Source organism: Tauraco erythrolophus, chromosome 15 (genome assembly GCF_009769465.1).
Source record: "Tauraco erythrolophus isolate bTauEry1 chromosome 15, bTauEry1.pri, whole genome shotgun sequence".
NCBI classification, from domain to species: domain Eukaryota; kingdom Metazoa; phylum Chordata; class Aves; order Musophagiformes; family Musophagidae; genus Tauraco; species Tauraco erythrolophus.
Window position 1 is genome coordinate 1,931,018 of NC_141479.1, and position 27,667 is coordinate 1,958,684.

At 56.6% G+C, this 27,667-nt stretch overlaps 2 protein-coding genes and 1 non-coding gene across 3 annotated transcripts in view; 2 read left to right on the forward strand and 1 right to left on the reverse strand.

Moving 5' to 3' along the window:
- The first annotated feature begins 1,569 nt into the window (after window positions 1-1,569).
- On the forward strand, window positions 1,570-17,211 carry LOC104372339 (axonemal central pair apparatus protein HYDIN-like). Its single transcript, XM_086621244.1, has 17 exons — window positions 1,570-1,583; window positions 2,246-2,384; window positions 2,688-2,853; window positions 3,272-3,419; window positions 4,663-4,870; window positions 8,280-8,501; window positions 8,857-9,026; window positions 9,206-9,404; window positions 9,579-9,737; window positions 10,305-10,585; window positions 10,912-11,131; window positions 11,715-11,927; window positions 13,324-13,487; window positions 13,789-13,939; window positions 14,363-14,593; window positions 16,033-16,257; window positions 16,735-17,211. The coding sequence occupies exons 2-17, from the start codon at window positions 2,259-2,261 to the stop codon at window positions 17,209-17,211; spliced, it is 3,360 nt and encodes a 1,119-aa protein (XP_086477370.1). The 5' UTR covers window positions 1,570-1,583; window positions 2,246-2,258.
- Window positions 17,212-17,797: 586 nt separating this feature from the next.
- Window positions 17,798-27,667, forward strand: part of VAC14 (VAC14 component of PIKFYVE complex) — a 59,703-nt gene continuing 49,833 nt past the window's right edge. Inside the window, exons 1-7 of the mRNA XM_086620810.1 lie at window positions 17,798-17,901; window positions 21,190-21,340; window positions 23,230-23,397; window positions 24,064-24,126; window positions 25,020-25,127; window positions 26,062-26,171; window positions 27,036-27,142. Of these exons, the coding sequence (XP_086476936.1) occupies window positions 17,798-17,901; window positions 21,190-21,340; window positions 23,230-23,397; window positions 24,064-24,126; window positions 25,020-25,127; window positions 26,062-26,171; window positions 27,036-27,142 (811 nt within the window). The remainder of the gene's footprint in view (window positions 17,902-21,189; window positions 21,341-23,229; window positions 23,398-24,063; window positions 24,127-25,019; window positions 25,128-26,061; window positions 26,172-27,035; window positions 27,143-27,667) is intronic.
- Window positions 20,331-20,401, reverse strand: TRNAG-GCC (transfer RNA glycine (anticodon GCC)). Its single transcript has one exon. It is a non-coding gene; the product is annotated as a tRNA-Gly (tRNA).

The following is a 27,667-nucleotide window of genomic DNA, read 5'->3' on the forward strand; positions in this document are numbered from 1 at the left end:
CTGGCTGTCATGGAGCATCTGTAACAGATGTTCAGGGGTGTGTTTTGGTTCGAGCAGCTCTCTGGGTCTGTGCTGGGCCTTCTCACCATATTTGCTGCGTGTCCCCCCGCACCGTTCAGTCCTCCCTCCTGTCTGTTCCTGCTTTCACGCTGTCCCCAGGGCTTTCTGGGATCACCATTTCGCACGCACCAACACAGAAGCAAAAAGCAAACTGGTCACTCTCCCTCTTCTTCACTGGGAATCCTCCTGCTGAGAGCACTTGGCCAGAGATGCTCCAAGTGCATCCCAGCTCCTTTCTGTCCACCTGCAGCAGGAGGCACAGGTTCTGGGAGCAGAGGATTTCCTCCTTGAAAGATGTCCTGCTATAACCTATTCCTTATTGCAGGGAGTTTCCTCTCCTCTGCTTCGGATTCCTCCACGGAGCTCCAGCCCAGCCGTAGTTCAAGCCAGCTGAGCTGCCTTCTGGAGACCATCTCTTACTCCCTGAGCTCGTCTCTGAAAGCCGTTGGTGCGACTCCGCTGTTCTCTGTCGAGCCCTGCAGCGGCACCATCCCTGCCGGCCAGGAGCAGCAATTCCAGATGAAGTTCTCTCCGGTGGATGTGGGGGACTTTGAGAGCCGTATGCTCTGCAGGTAGGAAACGTCCGAGCACTTTTCAGCTCATACTACTGACAGGTAGTCATGGTAGTGCCTCTGGTTGGAGTGGGGTGGGAGTGTGGATCAGGGGACAGCCAGGCCCAGAGAGGCAGCAGAAACGACCAACATGGAGCAAAGAGAGATGATTCTTCCCTCTGAGGGTGGTGAGGCACTGGCACAGGTTGCCCAGAGAAGCTGTGGCTTCCCCATCCCTGGCAGTGTTCAAGGCCAGGTTGGATGGGGCTTTGAGCAACCTGGTGTAGTGGAAGGTGTCCCTGCCCATGGCAGGGGGGTTGGAACTGGATGCTCTTGAAGGTCCCTTCCAACCCAAACCATTCTGTGATCATCTGGCCTTGGTAGAAGCACCTATGGAGACACTGGGAAAAACATTGTTATGACATATTAACCTCGTGGAGGGCTGCAAAATCTGGAATGAGGGATCCAGAAAGGCTGTCCAGGGCCCAGCCGGTCCCAGGCTACACTTCCTTATCAGACGAGCACGGCCTCCTTATCTAGACAGGAGCCTGTGTGCTGCAGTTGGTCTCTAGACACAACTGTTGGTGTTTCTGCCGTTTGGCCTCCGCTGCCTCCATGGCAGGGAGCGCAGTTCTGTTGGATGTGCTGCTCAGCGCTTGCACGGAGAGAGGATGCAACACTCTGTGCCGTACAAGGGGGCGGGCAAGCAGCTGGCTGGACATGTCAGTCTGGTTGATAACGGTCCCTTTCTTCCTAGAATTCCTAACCTGGAGCCAGGGCAGAAGGGCCCAGAGGTGACTGTGAACGGGAGAAGCCTGATGTCAGACTGCCACTTTGAACTGGAAGACTCTGACTACATCACTGCAAGAAGGCACAAGCCGGCGCTGCAGGAACCAACGGGGGCAATGTTTGATCTCAACACCAGAGTGGTTGAGTTTTTGGCAACCGGACTGTGCGCAGCAGGAACAGCAGGTGGGTGTGGGCATGGCTTCTCCTGTTGATGGTCTCCTAGTCACCCCCCTTAACCAGACACCTCTCCAGCTCTTCTTCCAAGCCCTAAGGCTCATCTGTTCCTTGTCTGTGATCTGCTGGCACTTGGCCACCAGTCTGTTTTAAGGCTGGAAGAAGCTGGTCACTGAAGGCCGTTTTTATGTTCTTTTTTCCCCTTTCTTCAATCATGTATGAGTCAATCTGGGAGGAGCACGTGTCCCCAGCCTGTGTAATGTGGCCAGTACAAACTTTGTCCCTTTAAAGAACATCCTTGGGACCTTCTTGCTCCTTTGACATACCAGTCAGACAGTCAGTGAAGGCTGCAGCCACAACAAGAGTGTGCCATTTTGCAAAGGAGTCTTACTAGACTTGATTTTACCATTTTTCACTTGATCTTACCATTTTAACGTGCAAGAGTGTGGCTGCATCCTTGCTAATTTCTTTGTCGATAGCCGTTAATCTACAGCCACCTGGGAAACAAACAGGCCCCCGGAAAGTTTGTGCTCCCGGCGTTGTTCCCCTGTACCAAGTAACTCCTTCTAGATGGTGTCCAGGCCTGACAGTGCTTGGTGTCTGCTGCAGGATAAAGTCAATAATAACGTCTCAACACCACCTTGGTAATCCTTTTTGCTTTTTGTGTGCAGGACCTTCCTAGTGATGAACCCAACCAGTTCCACGTATTCCTTCCAGTGGACTTGCCAAGACCCTGAAGCCCCACCGGGTCAGGTGGCTTTCTTCTGCTTCACAGAGAGAGGTCAGATCCAGCCAGGGAAGAAAGCAGAGGTGAGTGCAGAAAATGAAAGTAGATCCAGTTTAACACCAGCTATGTCTACACTTACTGGGTGTCCCGTCTGACTGTGAGCCAAGACCATGAAGAAACCTTTTGACTGCAGTGTAAATGAACTGGCAGAGGAACCTGTTCTCACCCTGTACCCAACATGTGCCATGCTTTTGGGCTGTGAGTGGCACAACAGCCTATCTCTGAGCTCACAGCAACATAAGGTGGAAGTTCCTGGGGCTTCTTGGTGGTATAGACTGCACCCTCCTCCCCTGACCCTTTTCTTCACTTGCCTCTTTCTCCCCCAGATGAAGTTTGAATTCATCCCCCAGCACCTGGACATCACAGAATCGTTCTGGATCTTCACCATCCCTGAGCAGAACGTTTCAATCCCGTTCCTCTTGGTGGGCAATACCACTGAACCTCTAGTGATTTTGGACAGATCCTACCTGAACTTCAGCTTGGTGACAGTCGGTGAGCACCGTGGTTATACCGTACACGCTCCGATGCGGAGCGCTCCAGGGGTCTGGCAGTCCCGTTGTTCCAGCAGGCTCCAACGAGGGAGCTGGAAATGGAAACAGGCTCTTGTGAGCAGATCATGCAGCTCCTGGCACCCAAGTGTACTGGGGAGAGGACGGGAGGAGGGCATGTGTCAGGGACACGGCATGTGGTTGAGACTGTTTCCAAGAGGAGATTTGGGGATGATGCTGGGGAGCCCAGGGGGTGAGAAGTATGTTTCCATGTTGGCATCCTGAGCGTGCCATGGTGCAGGCAGTGCTTCTCACTGCATTGCCTGCTGGGCTCAGCTGGCAAGCAGGACCGCAGTGGGCAGTGGTGGTCTGGTGGCCAGAGGAACAAAAGGGTTTCAGCAACTGCTTTGTCTTCTCCCCAGGGCACGAGGTACAACACACTGTCTATATGGTCAACTGCGAGAAGGAAGCCTTCAGCTTTGCTTTCAGAGAAAACTCTCTCTTCTCAGAGAGATGCAATGCTTCCTTGAAAATCGAGCCCCGGAAAGGCTGCATCGCTCCTCTGTCCAGGTAACGGGGCTCCCGGGCCGGGTTCCCTCTCCTGCGTGCCAAACGTTGCGCTGGCATTTTGCTTTTGAGGCTTTCTCCCCTCTGCAGTCACCAGTTGACTGAGCAATCGCAGACATCTGCCTTGTTTTGTTGCTTCTCCAAGGGGCCACCATGAAACTGGGTCTTCCAGGCCCCCTTCCTGGAGAAATTCAGGCTTTGGATCTTTTATTTCTGCTAAGAAGCGTGTTTTGGGGTTTTAACCCTGTGATCCCCTGAGCCAGCAGCCCTAAGCGTGCAAGGTCTCTTCTCTGTGTCCCTGTAGTGACAGAGCCCACCACACGTGGTCTGTGCAAGGCCACCACGAGCAGCAAAGCACACCAGCAGTGCTGCAGGCGGCATTTGAGCCCACCATGGAGGGCAGCAAGAGGCTTAGACAGCGAGCTGTGTTTTGGAGGATGGCCTCTCAGAAAATGGGTGCTCTTTTCTGGTGAACTGCAGCCATGACTTGCCATCAGACATGATCATGAGCTCAGGCAGTGTAACAGGTCACCAGCTCGTCTGTGGATCCACCACGGATGTCCCTGTGCCCGTTCATACGGCACAGGGCACAGACACTCGTGTGTCTGAGTGTGAGGAGGACACATTAACTCCAGGCAGCTTTGCTGTGGCTCAAAAGATGCTGGATTTGGGCTTGCCGCGGGGTGCAAGATAAGAGAGTGTCCTGTGTCAGTTACTGCCACTCACCTGAGCAGTGGCAGTTCCTTAACTCTGTAGGTTGGTTGTGTTTGATCACGTACCCAGAAATGACGTAGGAATTAACCATAAAAATGACAAGGGGGCTGTTTGGTGGCACCCCCATTGCACTGCTGTCACGGGAGCTGGATGATTCCTCTTTGAGAAGAGGATGTGACCCCTGTCATATAGAACGGGGAGATCGGGGGTCTCTGAGTCCCCTTCTCTGAGTTTGGGACAGAAGTGGGGTCTCAACCCAGTGCTGCACATGGGCAGGGCAGTGAGGTCAGTGGTAGCTCAGGACTTGCTGCCTCGTTGTTGTATCATCTGCCATTTCATTGCATGAGATCATCATACCCTAACCAGTTCTCACCAGGGTTCGCTCCGTGGTGGAATGCCCTGGAAGGGCAGAGTGCTGGTCCTGGTTTCTCCCAGTCCTGGGGTCTCACCAGAGCCATTGCCCAGCCTGCTCTGCCAGGGCCAAGAGAGCTCAGAGACGGTGAACAGAGCAAAAAGGATCTTCTCTCCCCAGGTTCCCCATTACAGTCATCTTTACACCAACGCTAGAAGGAGAGACGGCCTTCAACGTCAAATGTGATGTCACGAGGAAGACTAAGCCTCTCCGCCTGAACATCAAGGCCACGGGCTATAGAGCGAACGTGTCTGTCAGGTGTGAGGACGGCGACGGCCACGTCATTGAACTCACTGCACAGAAGATCAACGTCATTGATTTCAAGGAGGTGAGCAGCACCGGTTCCCTGAACCGTTTGCCCCACAAAGCCCTGCAAGGTCGGACCTTAACCAGGAGCTTTGCAGATCTGTTTGAACAAGAGGGAATGTTTTTCTTCATTTCTGGGTCTCTAGAGGGAGGGAGATCTTTCAGACAGGTCATCAGCTGAATGTGAGAGATGAAGGAGCACTTTGCGTGTGCCTGTCATGGGCCGGTCGTGGACCGGAGCGTGGGTTTTGTTCATGTTCTTGGGAACAGAATTAAGACTCAAAACGGAGTCAAGAGCCAAGCAAATTTTTGAGAGGGAGAGAAATGCTAAGGGAGAGAGAGAAAAGAAAGGAGAGGAAGAGTTAGAGGAGAGGTACCACCACGGAGTTGCAGTGTTGCCCAGTGGTTGTGGGGGGATGTTCTGTCTGCCGCCGCGATGTTCCGATGATGTCATGGATGCCGCCTTCTCCCTCTTCTTCTCGCTCCCTCCTCGATGTTGGTCGGTACTGTTCCTTTATTGGGGTTTTTCATTACCTATTCATACTTCTGAGAATCATTTAGCACATTCTAAGAACAGTTGTGCTTAACCCCACCCACCACCCAGTGGTGGTGCACATGCCCAGTACCATCACTCGGGGGTCTTCTGGGGTCTTCAAGCCCCTCCGTTCTTCAGACCCCGGCTCTGGGTGCGTGCGTGGCGGTTAAGTTGTTATAATTTGTTCAGGGACTCTGTAGCTCGGTTGGTGGTTTTTGCTCAGCTGGTGGTTTTTCTTTCCCGTAATGTTCAGACAGATATCGTGATCGGTGCGCTTTTGTTACAGCAACGTTGAGACAAAAATTTAACGTGGTCCTTTACACCACGCTGTGGCTCAGCATTGCTTCTCCAAAGATGGTTCTCTATGGTGGCATAAGTGATAGAGGTAGAGAAAGAAAGAAGAGAAACAATAATAGCTAATAACAATTCGAATACGATTCATGGATTTGACGGATGGACCACTCGGTGGATAAGGAATTGGCTGGATGGTCGAACTCAGAGTTGTGGTCAATGGTTCAATGTCCAAATGGAGGCCAGTGACGAGTGGTGTTCCTCAGGGGTCAGTACTGGGGCCTGTACTGGTGGCTGAGAAGCTCACCATGAGCCGGCACCGTGCACTGGCAGCCCAGAAAGCCAACCGTGTCCTGGGCTGCATCCAAAGCAGTGTGGGCAGCAGGTCGAGGGAGGTGATCTGCCCCTCTGCTCTGCTCTTGTGAGACCCCACCTGGAATACTGCGTTCAGCTCTGGGGTCCCCAACACAAGAAGGACATGGAGCTGCTGGAGCGGGTCCAGAGGAGGCCACAGAGATGATGCGAGGGCTGGAGCACTACTGTTATGGAGACAGGCTGAGAGAGTTGGGGCTGTTCAGCCTGGAGAAGAGAAGGCTCCTGGGAGACCTTCCAGCAGCCTTCCAGTACCTAAAGGGGCTACAAGAAAGCTGGAGAGGGACTTTGGACAAGGGCATGTAGTGACAGGACACGGGGCAATGGCTTTCAACTGAAAGAGGGGAGATTTCGATTAGATCTAAGGGAGAAATTCTTCCCTCTGCGGGTGGTGAGGCACTGGCACAGGTTGCCCAGAGAAGTTGTGGCTGCCCCATCCCTGGAAGTGTTCAAGGCCAGGTTGGATGAGGCTTTGAGCAGCCTGGTGTAGTGGAAAGTGTCCCTGCCCATAGCAGGGGGGTTGGAACTGGGTGATCTTTGAGGTCCCTTCCAACCTAAACTATTCTGTGATTCTGTGATTTCCACGCCCCCTGTCCAGAGCGCATGTGTGATTTGGATGTAGAAATTTTTGTCTCAGATTTAGGCTGTCAATGTCTTGCACCACCCCGTGAACCCTTGGTGGTTTCAAATATTTTATAGAATTGGTACTGGCGGCGGCGCGGTTTGGCGCGCAGCACGAGTTTGTTGAACGCCGTCAGGTGAAACAGGAGTCACAAACTGCACATGAGCTACAACACGTGGAGTTAATTGGATAAAGCATGGAATGATACATGGCAAAAACATCAACATGGCAAAACCACCTATCAAATAAAATAGGATTCGCTTAACCCATGGACCACCAGGGAGCCGGGAAAACATCTCAACGTTCCAGCCTTTCCATGTCTGGGCAGGAACACGGGCCAGCTTTCGCATTCCTGCAGTAATTTGTTTAACAGTTTCCCCGTTGTTGTCAATTTTTAAACAACAATCAGAATCATTTAGTTTACCACAAACACTTCCTTCTTCGGCTGGCAGGTAATCGAGAACCACACGGTGTTGTGTTACTGTAGTTGGCATTTGTGTGGCCTGATGTGCCAACAGATCAAGGGCACGGGCTGTCTCATCAGCAATGATCTCTAGGACAGCTTGCGGGCGAATAGTACGATTTAGATGGTAGAGAGGTTCGTGAGCACCACTGATCCACTCGCTGGGGTTCCAGGTGGCAGGTCCATAATATTCTGTGATATGTTGAGGGGTCCACTGATCTTTGCCCCAGGTTTGACCACTTCCACTTGTTTATAGAGGTATCAATGGACCAAAAGCTATCAAATGGTTTTTTATGTCCAGTTTCATTGACCCATGCCCAACTTGGCCTGCGAGGGATGAGTTTTTCATCAGTGGTGGTGCTCAACATACACCATAACATGTTGCCTTTGACGGGAAAAGAGTGGTTATAGGTTGGACAATTAATGGGTCGACACCCTGGGATGACACAATGATTTCCATACTTAAATGTCCAATTACCCACACGATGACCCACAAAAACTCGATTATTGTTGTTCCGATTAAGATAATATTCTCCCTTTTCTGGAACTTGAACTTTCCAGGGGTTTACCTCCTCATTCCAATGTGACGCGTCATTACCAATGGTTATGTCACTGACGAGCCATTTTGGAGATACTGGTTTTGATGTCCATGGCCTTAAATCCTAAAGGACCCCCCCATACCCAACAATCAGTCAGGGTAAAAGCGTTGGCCACCTGCTGGCCTAAGGTCATAAACTCATTTTGCCACCCCAGGCTGGAGAGGGGGACACACGAGTTTCCTCTAGTGTTAAAGATGGTGACAGTGGTCGACCAGAACAGTGTCTGTGCTGGTGTGCTGTACATCCTGTGAATATTAACGAAGCGATTACTGGTAAAATCACACGGATAATCAGCAGCTTCAGGTATTTCTTCAGGCAAGCTTCAGAGATTTTATCTAAAAAAGAAAAGAAAAACAAATTTGGTTCGTTCTAAGGAACTGGAAGCAGATTGTTACCAGAAGGGTGGAACAATCCACCTGGTGTGGATCTCTCAGGAGCACACGGATAGCGTGATCGGTGCTTTTTTTGTTACAGCAACGTTGAGACAAAAATTTGACGTGGTCCTTTACAGTGCCCCGAGCCCTAGTCCTCACCAGCTTCTCCCCGCAGGTACATCTGAACGAGAACATCAGGCGCACCTTCAGCATCAGCAACAAGGGCAAGTTCAGCTGCGCCTTCTCGTGGTACCTGAGCGGCCCCGCAGCCTGTCTGCCGCTCCTCGCCATCACCCCTCCGACGGGCACCATAGAGGCAGAGGGCGAAGCCGAGGCCCAGCTGGCATTCCACCCACAGAAGATGTGCACGTTAAAGGACGTCAAGCTGACGCTGCAGGTGAGGCACCAGCGTTTCACAGGGGACCTTCGCCTTCCCCGCGCAGCAGCTTGGCAGCAGGAGCCCAGAGCTTGGGGTGGGCTCCGTCGCTAAAGAGCCTGATGGAGGCAAAGGGGACATAAGGAGCTGCCGAAATAATGAGCCCGACAGTTTCTGAACGGAGCATTTTAATAAGTGCTCATCCAGGGCCACCCTTTCCCTCTTAGACCAAGCCTTCCACCTTCTATTTCCATTCTGGGGTCCTTTGGCACTTGCTTTGCCAGCTGTCCCCCGTCCTCTTCCTCAGCGGTCTCTGGTGTTTGCGGTTGTAGTTCCTGTCTCTTCAGCTGGCTCATGCTGTCTTTCACCCCACCAGATCAACAAGGGTCCCACGTTTACCTGCGTGTTCCTGGCCACCGTGGTAGCGCCCGCTGTGCACTTCTCCAGCACCAAACTCAACTTTGGACCCAGCTTCATCTACCAGACTGGGATGGTGCCTGCCCAGCAGACCCTTTACATCACAAACAAGGCAGACAAGGATGTGAGGTGAGCCTTCTCCGCGCACTCCTCTGGTCCTCCCTTAGCATCTGCCTGCTCCATGTCCTCTTGACCCCTGAGGATGCAGGGAGAGGAGAAAGGAGGGCCCTAGGTAGCCCAGGATGTTGTCATCTGAGCACACACAGCCTTGTAACACCTCTGCTCCTCTTTGCTGTGCTTTCTGCCAGTTTGGACTGCCTGTTCACCAGCACCCCACACCTGGAGGTGCACTTGCCAAGCCGCGTCCTGCGGCCAGGAAGGACGATGGAGGTGCCCGTCACTTTCTGTCCCAGAGAAGTCACATCTTATCACGAGCTCGTCCCGTTTGAAATCAACGGTCTTTGCCGGCAGACTGTTGAGGTCCAAGGAAGGGGCACGGAAATGAAGGTGAGATGAAATCCAAATCCTAGAACTCCACGTAGCAGGTGGCCAGCGTGGCCTTCTCTCTCATTTTCCTCCTCTCCTCCCCAGCGTACCGTGTGTTGGTTTTCTGCCACAAGGGTGGAGGAAAACCTTTTCTCCTCCTTTCTTTTCACTTCATATTAATCCCTTCTGGCTCAGGTTGATGTCGTAGAACCACAAGGAAAAGTGGTGGCGCTGGGAGCCCTCTCCATCGGGCAGACGGTGAAGAAGACTGTCACCATAGTAAACAACAGCACCGCCCCTGTCCGTTTTAAGCTCAGTCTCATCTCCACCATCCCAGAGCTGCAAGAAGCTGGGGTAAGGCCCTTTCCTTCACTGGAGAGCACTTTGGTGTGCCAACAGGGATGCCCGCAGGTAGCAGTGAGGTGCTCGGGGTGGGAGCCAGTAGCTAATTACGGTTGTACGCTGCCCTGGCTGTCTGTGTGCCATCCCATCCTACCTGCTGGGACCAGCAGATACTTGCAATGGGAATGCCTCGGCTCAGCTAGGTGTCAGGACTCCCCTCGTAGCCAAGAGTGAGAAGAAGGTACAATTCCACTAACCTGGGTTAGATACGTGAGGATGCAGCTGTGTATTATAGATCTGGAGAGGTAAGGGAGATAAAGGAGTCTCTAAAGACAGAGTTACAGCTCTCTTGGAGATTTCATGACATCGCTTTAGAAGACACAGTTCAGCTCGCCATGACCAGTTGGACACGTCACAGGAAAACACCTTTGGCACCTGGGAATGTATACGAGGGAGTGGGATTGGGGCGATGTTAGTGGGGACAGAATAGGAATTGGAATGCTCTTCTCTGACTCTGGTGATGGAGGAATCACAACTCGGTTGCCAGGTGAAGTAATCTCCACTCATTTCTTTGGGCAGGTTCTCTCCTTGAACCCCACCAACGAAATACGTCTAAAGGCCGAAGGAGGTACCTGTAAAGTGGAGGTGACCTTCTCTCCAAAATGCCGCATCCAGCCGTTCACCGAAGAAGTGATGCTGCAGTGCCGTGGCCTGGTGCGCTCCCTCTTCGTGGTGCGGGGCTCCTGCCGGGGCATCCATGTCAGCTTGGACCAGGAACACCTCAGCTTTGGAGCAGTGCTGCAGAAGAGCTACGCATGCCGGCGCATCATCATGCAGAACATGGGCGACATAAGAGTCAAGTAATTCAAAACCCTGTCCTTTCTGAGGGCTGAGTGCTTGGAGGAGGGTTGGATGGAGTTGTAGCTTGCCCAGATAGTTCTCCTCTGCCTTTTCATCCCACTGGAGAGCTGTGCAGTCAGGCCCTGGAAGTTAGCAAGGGATACACCCAAAGGCTTGGTTCCGGATGGGTGAGAGCTGCCAAACCTGAAGCCTTATTGCCAGGTGGCTCAGCATCATGCCTGAGATCTGATGGAAAAGCCCACGAGAGGATTAGAACCAGCACACTGCGTTCACAGCCTGCCCGGTGCTAATCCTCCCTTCCTGTCCTTGTGCTTTCCTTGGCAAGGTTTAAGTGGGACATCGAGAGCTTCAAGCCGGATTTCTCCATCAGCCCCACGAAGGGTGACATCTCCCCAGGAATGAATGTCCCCTTGCTTGTGACCTTCCACCCCTCTAAGCCGAGCGATGCCATCCAGTACGACGGCCTGCAGTGCTTCATCGCGGGCAGCGAGCCGCTCCGCCTTACTCTGGCAGGATCCTGCACGGAGACCCCTCTGATCAAAGAGGTAACCAGGGCAGAGACAGGATGGGTCCTCCCCTTACGCCACCGTTTGCACCACGTCTCCCCCAGGGCACGGACTGGGGGACAATTACATGCACAGACTCACTCCTGCCTGGGTATCCCAGAGAGCTGAGAAAACCTCTGGGCGGGATTCCCAAAATTTGAGCCCCATAATTGCCTTCCTCCCCTGTTGAAGGTGCCGCTCCTGCAGCGAGCACCTCGGCTCTCCTGGCTCTGCGTTGGGGCACCCTGCAGGGCTCTTCTGAGACCCTCCCCACAGAGCCCCCCAGCTATACCCACAGTATTGCACCCGCAGCCACGCTTTTCTTCCCTGTCCTTCCAGGACTTCCCGTTTTCTTTCTCCCCTCCTCAGGAGGCGGCAGCCTCCTTCACCCAGCACACACAAGACTCGTACCTCTCCCTTCTCTAAGAGCCGACAACTCGATTTACACCAAAAGTCATGAGTCAAATGGAAATTTTTGCGTATGACGAGGAAAAGCTGCTGCCTGTGTGTAGAGATGGTCGGAGTCTGAGTGGCAAAGCGTTCCTTGGTAGGACCAAGCAGCATTTTTGCTCCTCTGTTGCAGACGCTGACTTTCAAGGGCAACGTGCGTGAGGAGCTCAGCCAGGTGGTCCTCCTGTCCAACCCAAGCAACGAGGCCTGGACTGTGAGAGCGGTCATTGAGGGGGAGCACTGGAAAGGGCCTGAACTTTTCCATCTAGACGCCAATCAACAAAACAAGCCCTACAAGATAACCTACAAACCGCTGACCACAAGCTCCGAGAAAAAGAAGCATGAGGTACGTGAGCTGTGCCAGCGTGCTGACCCTCACCGCGTGACCCTCGTGGCTCAGCAGCTTTGGGCAGGAGGTTGGACGAGGTGACCTTCAGAGGTCTCCTATGAACTGAAATTATCCTGTGATCCTGTGTTGGAAGCTGGATGTCTTGGCGGCTAGAGGCCAGGTGTAAGGAAACTTCTGGTGGGAAGTCTGGACTGACTGGAGCTGCTAACCGAAAAAGCCTGGTAGTCTGAAGGTCCAGGAAAGGAAATTTGTTCTGTGCAGCTCCCAGTCCCTGCCTGCGCAGCCCAGAGGGGGCTCAGAGACCCCCGTGCTCAGCCCTGTGAGCTGTGCAGGCTTCCCAAGCCCTGGGCACCCCCACTTCTGCCAGCACTGGGGTCCTTTTGCAGTGTGCAGGGAACAAGAGGGGTGAAGCCGCCCTGCCATTTCTTAGTGACCCCCCGGCCACAAGCAGTCAGGTGGGAAACGACACAGACATCTCTCTTGGCATCACCTTGAGCAATGCAGGAGCTTTGGAAAGAGCCCCTCGTGAAGGTCTCGGGCTGGGCAGGTGGGGTGACTGGCCCCTCTGTTTTCATGAGTGCTGTTTCTGAGACACACCAAGGACAAGCTCTTAAATCGGGGGGGTCAGTTCAGAGCAGCTCTGGGGTGCTGGAGGTGGGTGTCAGACACCTGCCCCTTGTCCTCCTCCAGCTGATCTCACACCACGCCAGAACTTAGGCCAGAGCAAGAGTGGAGGCCGGGGACTTGTGGGCTCGATCTCCAGGGTGTGGAGCAGATCTGTAGGGTTGTGTATGCTCAGCATCTCTCTAACGTACAGTGTAGCACGAAGAGTCCTGTGGTTTTCAGCTGCTCTGGAGGCAAAGGAGATGCCACAGGCAGGTGGCTGTGACCCATTGGCACCTGAGACAAGTACTGGATATGAGCTTTTTGTGGTCCAGCCTGGCTGGTGGGACCCAGGTTGCTCTTCTGGCGTTAATGTTGGGGCTACTGCTGGCACTGCCAGGGCAGTCGAGCTTAGCCAGGGCTGCCACCCCCTTACCACGGCCGTCCCTGCACGAGCACGGGGCTGGCAGCTGATGTGCCCGGGTTAGTAAGGCAAGAAAAGGGGCATTGGGATGGTCAGAGACCAGCTCTGCTGCAGGCTCGGTGGTTCCTTGCTTTGCCCAGACGTGGTGCCTCTGTGTCCTGTAGCTGTAGCAGCCCGAGTAGGTACGACATCGCCGTCTCCACCTGCGCAGGACACAGGGCTGCGGTCCCAGCTCTGCCAGCTGGGCTTGCTCCAAGCTGTTCAGGTGACAGCCTGAGACATGGGACTGTCTGGGTGTACTTGAGAGCCAGGAACCGGTCAGGACAGAGAGCAGGAAAACTCACTTATCCTATTTCTCATCTCCAGGGCTCCATCTTCTTCCCATTGCCAGACGGAACAGGATTGTACTACGTCCTACAAGGGACTGCTGAGACCCCAAAGTGTTCAGGGACCGTTTCCCGGCAGGTCCCATGCAGGACTTCCTACACTGAGCTCATCCCTGTCTCCAACTGGCTGAACAAACCACAGAGGTGAGTGGGGCCCCAGAGATCTTGTCTCATCCGCAATCCCTGCAGCAGCTCAAGGAAGGGCCTCCCACTGCCTGGAAGCTCCTTCCTGCAAGCTTTTCACTCTCCTTGGCTGTTTCTGGCCATAGGTGTCTGGGATCGCCTACACAGACCCATCCTGGAGGGCTTTCCTCCAGGGTGGATGAGAGCTGGCTCCCTCTGCCTGAGGCATTGAGGATGAGGGGGGCTGTGTTGTACCCCTACACAACGGGTATCCTGTGAGAGTCCTTCCTGTTGACGTTCCCTTCCTCCTTCTCACTCGCAGGTTCCTCGTGGTAGTGGACATGCTCAAACCAGAAAAGCTGGAAAGCAGTTCTGTGCTGCGAGGGCCAGAATACATCGACGTGCCAGGTTCCACCACGAAGGACTATGAGCTCACGTTCCAGTCCTACAAGGAAGGAGTCTTTAACGCAATGGTGAGTGAGGACACCAGACTGCGGGGCCTTTTAAGGAGCTGTTAGCTCACAGAGAAGCCACAGACTTGTTTTCATACCTCCATGTGCCCTCTGGTGGGACTGTAGGTGTCCTAGGTGGGTACTGAACAGCAGGCACCTCTCCACGCACCCCACTTGTGTCAGTCTCTGTGAGGGTCCCGCCAGGGGCTGCCAAGCACAGGTGGGTCAGGACATTGGTGAGGTGGAAGCGATGGGCAATTGGGAGTCCACAAAGTGGAAATACCTCACGTGCTTTCCCCAGTCTTGCACTCGTCCTGGGTGGCTGCTTACAGCCGTTCTTGGAAGTAGGGCGCTGAGCTAGAGGGACTCTTGGGGCAGGCTTAGCCCAGCTGGTGGGTTTTTATGTGCAGAATGATCAGCACTTAACATTTTTCTCGCATTTAGGTGACCTTCCTCAACGAGGTGACCAAGGAGTATTTATTCTACATGGTGACTTTCAAGGCCACCGCTTCGGGACCCATCAGTACTGTAGAATTGACCACCGCTGTTCGGCAGAGAGTGTCTTCCACCATCAAGGTGGACAACCCTCTGCGTGTCCCGGTGACGTTTACGGTGGATTGCAAAGTGCCCGACATCAGCGTTCCATCACGTTTCACTGTTCCTGCACAGTCGGAGGTAGGAGCAAAGCTCATCCATTACACTCTCCCCTCCCTGTGGTCTTTGTGGGAGCGGGTGAGGGTGATGCCCTACATGAACCATCTGGAACCCTTTCCAAGGGTGACAGCTCCCACCTGCTAATAATCTGGAGGGGAAGCAGTGTGTGAGAACATCCCTGGTGGGAATTGCCCAGCACTGGTGGAGTCTGCCATGCTACCCCTTGTGATACGGTCCCATCACACCTCACGTGTCAGGTCCTTGTGCCACGTGCTCCTTCTTTCGTGTGGGTATTTTGAGTTTAGAGCGGTTGCAGGGCACGTGTTTTAGGGAGGTTGGAGGATTTGGCAAGGAGACACACACACATGACAAAGCCCAATACCAGCACTATTTATTAGTCAGCAAAATGACTCATTCACTCTCATTTTTCACTCGCTTCGTCCGTCTCCTGCTGTTTCCCCCACGGGAGAGCAGACCCGCGGATCACAACTCCGCACTCGCTTCGTACCATGAGTGTGTCTCAGTCACCCAGGCACACGCAGGACGAGATGCCAGAGTTCAGAGTTGTGTTGGTGACGTGTTCCAGACACATCTATATGTGCTTAGAAACCCTACAGGCAGTTTGCCCGCACGCTGCCCTGACCCAGATCACTTACAGACTCGCCAGCGCTGCCGCTCCTGCCGCGGTGCCATGGTCGACCGTTGTTGTGTAAGATTCCCACTGTCGCGCCCGTGCGCAGCAGCTGGGGGGTTGCCCGGTGGTCTGCCTTCCTCACTAAGTCTTCCTCTTCTCACGTCTTGCACATTCACTTTCTCCTTGTCTGCCAAAAGCTCCGAGTTTCTGCTTACTCAGTTTTGCAAAGTCCCAGTCCGGCTCCATCAGTTCCAAACACCGTATCCAGTGCATCCGCTGAGCCATAGTCCCAGCTTTGCTCTACCGGCTCTGAAACCCCGTGTCCCGTCCCGCTGCACACAAGGTTTTCCTCTTCTCACCTTCGGAGTTGTAATTAGCACATGGCCAGTCGCACACTCGCTGAGAGCAAAACTCGATCAGCCATCAGTGCAGCAGCACTTAATCAATGGAGAATTGTTCAGTCAATGAACCCAAACGACATTCGCGCGTCAACTTTTTCACGCTCCCCTACAGCCCGCCTCGGGGTGTTTGCAGACTGGATTGATGAGGGGGTGCTGTGTGGCCGGGGGGACTGTAGGGGTGTTTTAGGGTGGGAAGCTTCTGGGATAGTGCTGGTGGGCTCTCAGCTGTTGGGGACAGTCCTCCAAGTGAGCTGTTCCCCTCATACAGCAGGGCTCTGACCCAGAGAGAAGGAGTTGAAGGACAGGAGGGTGCAGGGCTGCCTTCCAGCGCTGCGTGAGCACACCAGGGACCGATTTCCCCTGTCCCAGGCCCTGCCTTCCCCGTCTCTGCCTGACCCCGTGGCTTTTCCCTTCATTCCTCCCAGGCTGATCTTATCCTTGAGTACCTGCCGTTGAAAGAGGGTGAGAGCACTGGGTGCCTGGTGTTGCACAGCAACAACTTGGGCACTTTATCCTACAACCTGGATCTGAAAGCCACCATGAGCAGACCAGAGAAGCCCCTCTACTTCTGTACCACGCTGGGCTCTAGCCAGACTGTCACCGCCAAAATCATGAATTACGCCCGGCAGAAAACTGACTATCTCCTTCAGGTGAGTCCAGCCTGCCCTGGGCTTTTGGGGGGGGGCACGGCTCATCTGGCCAGCATCAGCCCTCTCCATCGAGGGATCCTGCCCCTCTGGCTTGGCCTGGCACAGGCAGGGTGGCCATGTGCACCCAGGGGTCTTCCCACCGACACTGGATCTGTCTCCAGTGGAACTGTCCTCACTGGCAGACCCCTCTCTGCTGCCCTCGTGGGAACTGCTCTTGCAGGTCCTGTGGTGCCTGAACTTCCCCCTGAGCCCCCAGCTCTAGCAGTCGGGTCTCTCGGGGTTTAGTGCAGGGTTGTCCCTGCTCGGCACGTTTGGACAGTCCTTGTGGGCACTCACCAGGGGTGTGGTGCGGGTGGGACGGGTGCAGTGCCAGCCAAGGGACGGCACGATGACAGACGACCTGGGTTTCTTCCCGAGGTGCCGGCTCTGCTTTCGTTGACCCCCCTCCCCTCCATGGTCTCTTCCCTCCCCTTGCAGACCGACTGTGCTGACTTCTACACGGAGAAGACCATCAGCGTGGCCTCCGCCGGCCCGCGGGGCTCGGAGCTGAGCGTGGAGGTGACCTATGAGCCCTGCCAGCTGGGCGAAGCCAAAGCCACGCTGCAGCTCAGCTCCCCGCTCGGCGGCGAGTACCGCATCCCGCTGCTGGGCTGCGCCCTCCCGCCACCACCGCAGGGCCCGGTGGTCATCAAGGCTGGCGGCACCATCTCCATCCCGTTCCGAAACATCTTCCCGCACACCGTGGCCTTCCAGTGCACGGTGGAGCATCCAGCCTTCACCATCAGGGCCCCCAAGAGCTTCCGCCCCAAGAGTGCCGCCACCATCGCCGTCTCCTTTGCGGGGTACCCGCCTGCCGGCGCGGCCCCGGTCAGCAGCGCCATGGTGGTGTCGTGCCCGGGGCGGGCGGGCGCCTCCTGGGTCTACTACCTGCGGGGCCTCCCCCCGCAGCAGTGACTGCCGCCGCCACCTGTCCCTGCTGCAAAATAGCAGCCTCCTCCTGGGCAGCTCCTGAGAAAAGACAAGACAGATCAGACGGACGCCGGCCAGGCTGTGGCTCACGTCGCACCCCTCTGCAGGGAGGAAGGGAAACGCGGAAACCAGCCCGTGTAGGAAAGGTCTACTGGAGGGGGGCTATGAGTGTGTTTGTGACAAATACAAGAAAAACTGCCACGGCGGGGGGGCGTCTGGGTGGAGCGGAGACCCCCGGCGCCCCCAGCGCTGTTTGCTGCGTGCCCCCTAAATAAATGTTAACTGTTGACTCTGCAGTTATTGGCTGTTGAGAATCAATTTCTCGCCAAACTATTGAAATCAGCCTATGCCGGGTGCCGGCAATGAAAGGTGTGGGGCAGCCCCGCGCCCCTCTTGGGGTTAAACCCCGAGTGCTGCGGTGGCGGGAGGGGCCCGATCCGGGGCCGGGCGGCGCTGGCGGCCTCCGCGCCGCTGGGGGGCGCTGCGGAGCTCGGCGGAGGGGTCACGCGGGGCGGGGCGGGCGGGGTCACGTGGCCGCCGGTGGCGGCGGCGGGGGCGGCGGCGCGGGGCCATGAACGCCGAGCGGGACCTGGCGCCGCTGGCGCCCGGCGTGGTGCGGGCGCTGAACGACAAACTGTACGAGAAGCGGAAGGTGGCGGCCCTCGAGATCGAGAAGTGAGAGGCGGGAGGGGCGGCGGGAGCCGGGAGGGAAGCGGGGGCGGTGCCGCGCCGGGCGGCTCCTGCACGCCGGGGACCGGGGAGGCCGGCCCGGCTCCCTGGGGAGGGCTGGGGGGTCCTGGGGCCGCCCGCGGCCCCGGCACGGGATGGCGAGGGGCCCGCCGCGATGGGGGTCCGGCATGGCCCCGGTGGGGCCGGGGGCTTCGGGGGAGGGGTCACCCCGAGGGGAACGGGGGTTCCGGGGGAAGGGGTCACCCCGGGGGTCCGGGGCAGCAGGGGGCTGCAGCCCGGGGCTCTGCGGGCCCCGGAGCCCGGGGAAGGGGCTCAGGTGGCCCGGTGACCCTGTCAGGGGGCAGTGCCCAGGCAGGAGGGGCTCTCCCCCAAAGCCACGCCGTGTCTCCCGTCCCCGTCCCGCCGGTACCGAGGTTTGTCTCCGAGCCCGTCAGGTTCCGGGCGCACGCGGGGAGCCGCCGGCTCAGGGCGCGTGTCCCGGGGGGCGTCGTGCCCGAGGGAGCGGGGTCTGGCGGTGGGTCCCCAGTGCCACCGCGCCGCACAGACCCCTGAGCAGCCGAACTTCAGAAACTCAACGGGAACGCGGCGCGTGATCTTGTGCGCAGCTCACGGCGGAGACCGGCTCCGTGCCCAGCCCGGACACGGGGGCAGCCGTGCCCATCGTCCACGGCCCGTCTCACGTCAGCCTCAGTTGGTCACCTCGTGGTGCCATCCCAGCTCTCCCCAAGCTCATCCCACGCTCCATCCCGGTTGCAGAGCTGGGAAGTGCCTGCTGTCACCCCCAGCCTTTGGCTGTTGCCTTCCGTTCTTGCGGCGCTGCTGTTTCGGCAGAGCTCGGACCTTCCCTTCGGAGCGCCCCAGGCAAAGGGCTGCAGGGCTCTGGAGCCATGGCCGTGCCCCCTCTAGTGCTGCCGTGCACATTCCGTGGGCGTCTTCTCGCTCTGGCTGTGTCGGTCTGGATGTTCTGTGCTGCTCTGGTCCACGGCTCTGCCTGGGAAGGGCTGTGTCCTCCCCGGGCGCTGCCTCAGAGCTCGGCTCATGGAGGGGATCTGAAGGATCCCCTCGGGGACAGCCCAGCACGGGGCTGGGAGCGACGATTGGAGCCGGAGGGTGAGTTTCGGATGGGAGACGCGGCGGCGGTGAGCCCGCGAGGGGAGCAGCCAGCCGCTCCGGGCAGCCGGTGATGTGAGGATGGAGCTGCTCTGCTCAGGCTTTGGTGGGGGATGCGGGGTGGGAACCGTGTGCCTCAAACGCGGAGGATGTACCTGGGATGTTTGCTCAGGTACAGAGCTAACGCATCCAACCTCTTCTGTTCAACGTGTTTATCTTTGCTCATTTTCTTTCTTTATCACGGGAATAGTTTTTTAAGGGTGGGTCGTGGTGGACGCACTGCACTGTCCTCCCAAATCTAACCATGGGGGTGCTCCAGTAAGTGCCCCTTTGCTGCTGTGTGGGATGCTGCTTGTTATCCAAGCAGTTCTGCTCCGACTTATTCAGCCCCAGGATTACACTTTGGTGTGTGGCTTATGCCAGCTGAAGTCTGGTTTTGGGATGAGCCAGTTCAGCTGATGGAGCTGGAAGCCAAATTTGGGAAGAGTATAAGGAGAAGAAAGGCAAGGGCCAGCCCTTTGTGCAGAGACACGGATTTAGATCGGCTGAAACCCATCACAGAACGGCACCAGCACCGTCTCTCCGGTGTCTACGGCATCGAGCCAGGAGGGACCTGCTGCCTCTCAGCTCAGGTACCGTTTTGTGCTCCGGCCGGTAGCGCGGGAGCAGCTCCGGCTGCGGCAGACCCTGACACTGTGTGTTGGGTGCCTTTTGCTCCATCAGTTACACCTTGAGCCCTTGAAGCTCTCGAAGGAAGCCTGGGAAGTTGTTCCTGTTCAGACAAAGCTCTGTTCATTAAATCCAGGCAGTAAAAAAGTCGTCTCGTCCGTCCATGCTGCTGGAGCTCGATGCATTCCTGCTGCTGGGATGAGACTGGGGGTCGGAGCCCTTGGGCCTGAAGCAGCGGTTTGTGAGAGCGAGTCGGGCTGTAGCTGTCGGGAGAAGTCTGCTTCCGAGTGGGAAGAGCGAGGGGGAAGTTCGTGATGCCCCCAGGGAGAAAGGAGGCAGCTGCTTTGCTGAGAGCAGGGTGAGAACAGAGCTGGTGTTCATCATTTTGGGGGGAAAAGTTCATAAACACCTTCCGTAACGATTTTCCTGGATTATAAAGTGGGCGATTGGCCGTTGGCACCTGTCTGGGGAGGGCAGCGCGAGATTCGATGTAGTGCCATTAAAAAACCCAACCGTCTGGAATTAGTGAAAGCTTTTGCATCTTCATCAAAGATTAAGGTAAAGATCCTTACTGAGGCTGAGATTTTGAGATGTGGGTCCACATTACGGATAGAAATCAAGGAAAAAATCAGCGCTGCATTGGCCGGGAATCGAACCCGGGCCTCCCGCGTGGCAGGCGAGAATTCTACCACTGAACCACCAATGCTCCAGCTGTGTGCTGCTTCCTGCACAGCTGCCTGCACAGCTGCCTCCCCAGCTGGCCAGGGACTCTGCTGCAGGGAGAGTCTGGGCTGAAGGTGACCCAGGACCTTGGAGTGTCTGCGCAGGCTGGAGCAGGTTGCAGGTGCTTTAAGTTAAGTGCAGCCAACGTGTCGCATGTCTCTGGGTAACGAGCTGCAGGTTTCTGAGGAGCAGGTATTGCATGAGGAAACCTCGTCTGCTTTTTGTTAAGGTTTGTCATGTGCAAGAGGGCACGTGATACACGGAGTAGCAGCTGGAACGATGTGCGGGTGGCTGGAAAGGTCCAAAATCTCAGCGCCGGGCAAGGATGCCCTGCTGAGCCACCAGCGCTCCTGGTGCGCGCTGAGCAGTTCTCTGCTGCCGTCTTGTGCTGCATCAGGGGTAAACGATCCTTGGAACCTGCCTTCTTGGAGAGGTGTTTGTCTGAAGACCTGGTGATGGCTCCTCTGCGAGCCCACGGCCCCGGTGAGGTGGCCCTTGAGAGTCCATCCTGGGCTGGGAGTTGGTGAACGGTGTAGGAGGCTGCGGGCGGGGAGCAGCAGGAGGGCAGTGAGCTGCTGTCGGATGTGAACGGGGAGGAGGGGAGAGCTCTGGTTTCACTTGTGGGTTCCTTGCGTGTTCCCCGTTTCGGTACCGCTTTCTCTGGCTTTTGTCGTGGTCAGAAATCCCTGTTTCTGATGGCTGCCGAGCTCCGGAGCGTTTGTATCAGGCAGAACCTAAAGGCCCCGGGGCTCTTTCCTCTTCTCTCGCCAGGCTGGTGCGAGAGTTCGTGGCTCAGAACAACACGTCTCAGATCAAACACGTGATCCAGATCCTGTCGCAGGAGTTCGCGCTCTCCCAGCACCCCCACAGCCGCAAAGGGGGGCTCATCGGCCTGGCCGCCTGCTCCATCGCCCTGGGCAAGGTAGGTACCGGTGGGTTTGTTTGGCTTCTGGGGTTGCAGTGGGAGAACAGCAGCTCCTCCTGGGTCAGCCTGGTGGGGAGGCTTGGGCTGGTGGCCCCGCGGCTCCCCGGCTCCCTCCCTGCGTCGCAACGTACGGCTGGGTTGGGTTTGCGTCTCCGCATCGCACCCAGCCGCATCCCTTGGCCCTGGAAGTGTTTTCTGGCCTGGATTGCACCTTGGCAGCTCCCTGGACGTGGTTGAAGTGCATCTGCCCATCCTCTGTCTCCAGCAGCTGGTCTAGAGGCAGCAGGCCCAGCGCTAGTTTGTGTTAACGGAGCCGAGAAGAGGTGCAGCCCTTCCATCTGCCACCCGCAGCTCCGCCGGCTGCGGCAGCGCGGGCAGGGCCTTCGGGAAGCGGGGCCAAGGGACACGCCAAACGCTGGCGGAGTCGTCGCCACAGGAGCAGGGCGTCGCGCTGCGTTAGCGTGAGCTGGCGGCTCTCGCTTGGCTTGGCAGAAGTTTGACTTGCCGAACGCGTGGGTCGCTCGGTCCCGTTCTGTCAGCGCCCCTTGTGTGCGAGGTCGGCTGATTTCTGCCCCAATCAAGGTCTTTCCCTCTGACTTTCCTCTGGTTAACAAGAAGCAGCTCGGGAAGTTGCCTCCAGGGCTGTGCCGGAGCAGCCGGATCCCCGTGGAGGGGAGCGCGGGCTCTGGGGGCTCACGGCGCCGTCGGGCTTTTGAGTCAAACCACGTGTCTGGTGTTTGAAAGCGCCTTCGAGGGAAGGAGGCGTTTTGGCCCGTAGGAAGGTGCGTGTCAAAGAAAGCAGAGGGCTTGGGAAGGGCGGGCCGTGCCTGTCGGAAAAGCTACGAGGTCCATTTTTCTTCGTTTATTCCCCATCTGACGAGAGTCACGATCGGTCCGAGCAGACGCTTCGAAGCCTGATGGCTTTTACTCCGACTGCCTTTATGGTGGCAGCTGGGGGCTTCTGGGCAGCGCTTCTGTCTTCGTCCTCTTGTGAAAATGCAGAATCTCTCTGCAAACCCTCCTTCCCGGGATGAGCATCGCTCTGCTCTGCCCTCAGCCCGGGCACGTAACCCGCCGCCTCCTCCCGCGCAGCGCGGGGACGGCGGCTCGGTGCTGCCAGGGCTGCGGGTGCAGCTGGCTCTGCGGGACGGAGCCGCTGCTTCTGGTGGCCTTGAGGGCACTGATCAAACTTGGAGCTGAACTCTTTAGTCTGATGTTCTTCCCTTCTCCTTTGCTAGACGCTCAGGAAATGCCAGCCCATTTGCCTGAAACAGGGGGTTTTAACATCAAAACAAGCTGACCTCCTGCCTCCACTTCTGGGTTTGTCCGAAACTCCTGCTGTGCCGGTGAATCCTTAAGCAAAAGTCTTTTGAGCTAGGGGGTGGCCTCGTTAATGACTATATTTGCATGTGGGCAGAGTCAGGGTCAGCCTAGCGTGGCTCTTCCACGGTCCAGGAGGGCAAACATCAGCCTGGGAAATGACTCTTCCCTGGGAATCGCAGCCCTGCCACCGCTTCGTCCGACGATGTGTCCAGCTTCACTGCGCCAGTGGTGGGAGCTCCGTGTTCGTAAGCAGCTGAAGCTGCTCCTCTCCTGGGACCATGGTTGAGATGGTGTTTCTGGAGACAACAGGGCAGGAAGGTGCTTTGGGGACTGCATCTGCCTCGTCCGCCGCAGGGCAGAGGGAGGCAGGGCCGGATTTCTCTGTGGAATGATGTTAAATAATTTCAGTAATAAAACTCAAAATTCATTAACGAGTCCTGTCCAGCATAGATGCACTAAGCCATCACGGGCCTGAATTTTTGCAGTGCGTTCCAGGGCGGTGCCATCTCTCCCCTCTCCCCGTGGCATGGTCCTCAACTGACCAGTCTCCTCCTGTCCCCCAGGACTCTGGGCTCTACCTGAAGGAGCTGATCGAGCCGGTGCTGACGTGTTTCAACGATGCTGACAGTCGGCTGCGGTACTACGCTTGCGAGGCCCTCTATAACATCGTCAAGGTGGCCAGGGGCTCCGTCCTCCCCCACTTCAATGTGCTCTTCGATGGCCTCAGCAAGGTGAGAAGCTTCCTCTCAACCCTTGTGTGTTCTTATTTCCCTTGCTGGAGAAGGAAGACTCGTTTTTCTAGTCCTCAACTTCTCTGGGTCAGGCAAACCATGCTGTCCAAGGTCATCTTTCCAAGGAAACCGGTTTGCTTTGACCCAGGCAGGTCTGATGGACCCAATGGGTGGTTTCTGCAGCAGCACAGTGGCCGCTGATGTTGCGGGTGCTGGAGTTCACTGTAAGATACCTCGTTCTCTGTCCTCACCTCCAATGTGTTTTCCTGCTCCTTGTTGAGTGATGTTAGGAAAGGAGGCTGACGACTGCTGCAGGCGAGGTGGCTCTGCGGGGTCTGTAGGGTCAGCACCACATCTACATGTGTCTGTCTTTGCAGCTTATCGCTGGAAACTTGTATTTCTCCTCCACTTGAGAGCGTGGCTGCTGGTCCCGGAAAGCCTGTGTAGCTGGGGTGGGTGACGGTGCTTAATAGTCCCCCTTAGGAAGTCTCTCAGGAGAATTCGTTGGAGCCTAACGAGGAATTGGCGATAAAGGCTCTTCTCTGTGTCTGTCCCTGTAATGCCAAAGGGGAGTGACAGTCCCACGAGGCTGCTGGGAGCTGCGCTGCAGAGCAGGGAGCAAACCCGGGACTTTGCCACAACAGCTCTTGTTTCTGTCGTTCACAGCTGGCTGCTGATCCTGACCCGAACGTCAAAAGCGGCTCTGAGCTCCTCGATCGGCTTCTCAAGGTATTTTTCCTCTCCAGCTGAGAATCCCTGGCACAAGCTGCAAGCGCCTCCTGGCTGGGGACGTGTCGGTCCCCGAGGCTGCAGCTGCTCAAACCGTCCCAGCTCAGCCCTGCGGCTGCTGCCCAAACGTTTCTTTCTCTCGCTGACTGTGACCACTTAGATGGAGGGTCTGGTGGCGACCTCGGGCAGCTGGGTTGAGGGGCTGGTGGGTTATCGCGGTGCCCCGTGTGCGTGCAGCTCTGGGGAGCTGGGTGTCTAGGGAAGGAAGGTTTCACTCCGAGCAGGGTTGCAGCCCCGTCCCAGGCAGCAGAAGGGCTGCTCCTCTGCTGCTGCTTTGGGATGGGGACCTCTGTTCCCGTTCCTCTTCTGCCTGCCGACAGGCTTTTAGTCTCGCAGAGCCTCCCAGTTCCTTTTCTGCAAACCTTCCTGCTGGGAGATCCGCTCCAGTGCACTGGTGCAAGAGGCTTGGCCGTGCGGCAAAACCCACCAAGCGTGTAGGGAGAGCTTTAAAGGAAAGGCAGGGGACTCTCCCGCCCCTGACACGTGTGGTCGCATCAAAGGTGCTTGCTCATGTGTGCAACACGCCACCGAGGCGTGAACTGGAGGAGCTCCCACCCGCCTCCTGTTCAGCCGGGCTGGCACGCAGCAGGCAGGAGCCTCCGTCTCCGGGTCTTGCTCAGCATCAGTCTCTGCCCGAGGGGGAATTGCTGGCTCATCGCCTCAACAAAACCACGTGATTCCTTCTCCCCGGATCTCCTGACCCGCAGACCCGTGCTTCAACTGCTTGTCATCTTTTTCCTGTCATGTGCCTTAAAAAAAGGCCGGCTGGGGGTAGCCGCGTGGGCACGGGGCGGTAGCCATCCCTCCTGACGCGCTCTGCTCGGGCTTTGCAGGACATCGTGACGGAGAGCAACCAGTTTGACTTGGTAGGCTTCATCCCACTGCTGCGGGAGAGGATTTACTCCAACAACCAGTACGCCCGCCAGTTCATCATATCCTGGGTAGGTCCGCACGGCACCGCACGCCTGCCCATCCGAACTCCAGAATACCGCGACCCGTCAGCATCCCGTGTCTGGGCAAACAGCAGATACCCACAGCGATAGGTGAACTCAGGCACCTGAATTTACTTGGGCAGGTTTTTTAGGCCAGCAGAGGTTTTTTTTCCCTCCTCCTTTAAGATGGCAGCTCCGTGCCGCCTCGCCGGTGCAGTCACAGGGATGTCCTACCACACTTCTGCCGACCCGCTTCGGGTCGTTGCACACCGAGATAGAAGATACGGTTAAAACGTTGTCTGTATAAACAGAAACGCTGTGGTCTAGAGGTGGTGGTCTCCCAGGGGACAGTGCCAGGCTGCCCTCTGTCACCCAGCGGTGATGGAGGGATGTTGCTCTCCAGGAGGGAAAGTATCTCTACTTGCTTTCTCCTTTCTGTGCAAGGCAGGAGCTCCCAGTGCCTGGCCAGGGTCTGGGCAGAGACGCGTGTGTTTGCCGTGGCAGGTCTGCTCACCTGCACCTTGGCAGTTGTTCCTGAGCCCTGCTCTGTTCTACAGAGCTGTGGTTGGAAATGTAGCAATGCTGCAGGCTGATCGCCTGCCTCCTGTGCTAGCCCAGCTTCTTCCCAAGATCGTAGAATGGGTTGGGTTGGAAGGGACCTTCAAGACCATCCAGTTCCAACCCCCCTGCCATCTTCCACTACACCAGGTTGCTCAAAGCCTCATCCAACCTGGCCTTGAACACTTCCAGGGATGGGGCAGCCACAACTCCTCTGGGCAACCTGTTCCAGAGATGGGCAACTCCACGTTGTCCTCATGTCCTTCCCCCGCTGTCCCACACAGCTCAGCTCTAAATTCCTCAGTACCGTGCCACATTTGTGCTGGGGATGTTACTTCGCTTCTCCGAAACTCACCTCTTCTTTCTTATTCCTCCCTTGAGCTAGATCCTGGTCTTAGAGTCTGTGCCTGACATCAACCTCCTGGATTACCTGCCAGAAATCCTGGACGGGCTTTTCCAGATCCTGGGAGACAACAGCAAGGAGATACGGAAAATGTGAGTGCAGAGGCTGGCCGGGTGCAAGGCCGTGTCTTGCTCGCTGTCTGTCCATCCCCCTCTTCGTTTGTTTGCGACTCCTCTGTGTAACTGCAGCAAAACCCCACGTGCACGGTGGGAGATGGAGCAATCCAGCCGGCTCGGCTGGTGGGTCAAAGTGTCCTTGACAAAGGCCTCCCGTCCCCGGCTTGTTGTGGCTGGAGTGGCTGTGGAGGACAGCGTGGTCTGTGCTGGGGGACAAACTGTTTTGGCTGGGTTGAGCTTTTCCCAGCCCTTGCACCTGGTACCGGAGCCGCAGAGGCTCATGTGTCCTTCTCGGATGGAGGTGTGAGCTCTGGGAACAAGCTTGCAGCGTGCGAGCCTCTGCCAGCGAGGCAGAGCACCAGCCCAGCATCCCCTGGGTGGAGAAGGGCAGCGGGCGTTGCGGGCTCGCTCGTCACATCCACTGCTGCCCTCAGGACAGAGGTGTTCTGAAGCACCGGAGTGGCTGGATGTTCTCATGGAGGTGAAAGGATCTTGGCTGCTTGTGCTGGGAGAGAGTAACCAGACCTGTTTTGTAGGGCACAAGTAAGTGGTGAGACTGGCTTGAGCCCATCCCACTGCCAAGCCCTCCTGGATCCTCCCTGCTTCTTTGTTTCCCAGTGTCCTCATGTCGAGGAACAAGCTTTGGGTATCATCTGCCCTGCTCTGTGCTGCCCATCCCAGGCTCACGTCCATCTTGGGAGAGCCTGAGTGGCTGTTGGGGGGGTTGGGAAGGTGCAGGGGGGCCACCAGCGTCCTGTCTATGGATGCATGTAGGAGGCCCATCTCTGCAACTCCTCCATCCAGGTGGATGCCCTGACCAGCTGCTCTGCTTCTCTGCAGGTGCGAGGTGGCTCTCGGGGAGTTCCTCAAGGAGATCAAGAAGAATCCTTCCAGCGTCAAGTTTGCAGAAATGGCCAATATCCTGGTGATCCACTGCCAGGCAGCGGGTGAGTGCACAGCACCAAGCGGTCGCGTCCGCCTCCGGGTTTGCAGTGCCGACTGTAAGTTCAGGCCAGGAGTTTTCCAGCGGGCTGGTCACCAGCTCGCCCACTTGCTTTTTTTTTGTCGTTGTGCATGCAAATCCTGCTGAAAGCGGGGAACAGGCAGCTCTCCCGCGGTTGGCACCGCTGCTCTTGGACTGCTCAGCCTCAAATACAGGTCTGGCATCCTCCCGAAGTGGAGGTGCCTGAAAATAAAACACGTGGCTGTGGATGGCACCTGTGGGTATCCAGCACATCGAGAAGGTTCTCCTTAGGGGCTTACCTTAACCTCTGGTGGCACTCAGCGTGTAGGTGGGACAGTGCAACCTGACGTGCCCAGCGCTTTGCGGTAGTGCCTGGGGGTCTGCTGGGTGGGCAGTGGTGGGGGCATAGCAGCAGTGGGATGCGTTTCCCAAGAAGGATCTTGTCCCTGAGCTCTGCTCGTGGAGCCTAAACTGCTCTTTAAACGTTGCTGAATGGGAGCGGGTTTCT

What these genes read in the sequence shown, in the direction of transcription:
- LOC104372339 (XM_086621244.1), top strand. Translation starts at nt 2,259, where the DNA reads ATGAACCCAACCAGTTCCACGTATTCCTTCCAGTGGACTTGCCAAGAC. An exon ending in CAGAGCTGCAAGAAGCTGGG is followed by an intron (nt 9,738 to 10,304) that starts GTAAGGCCCTTT and finishes TTCTTTGGGCAG; the next exon opens with GTTCTCTCCTTGAACCCCAC. An exon ending in CCGAGAAAAAGAAGCATGAG is followed by an intron (nt 11,928 to 13,323) that starts GTACGTGAGCTG and finishes TCTCATCTCCAG; the next exon opens with GGCTCCATCTTCTTCCCATT.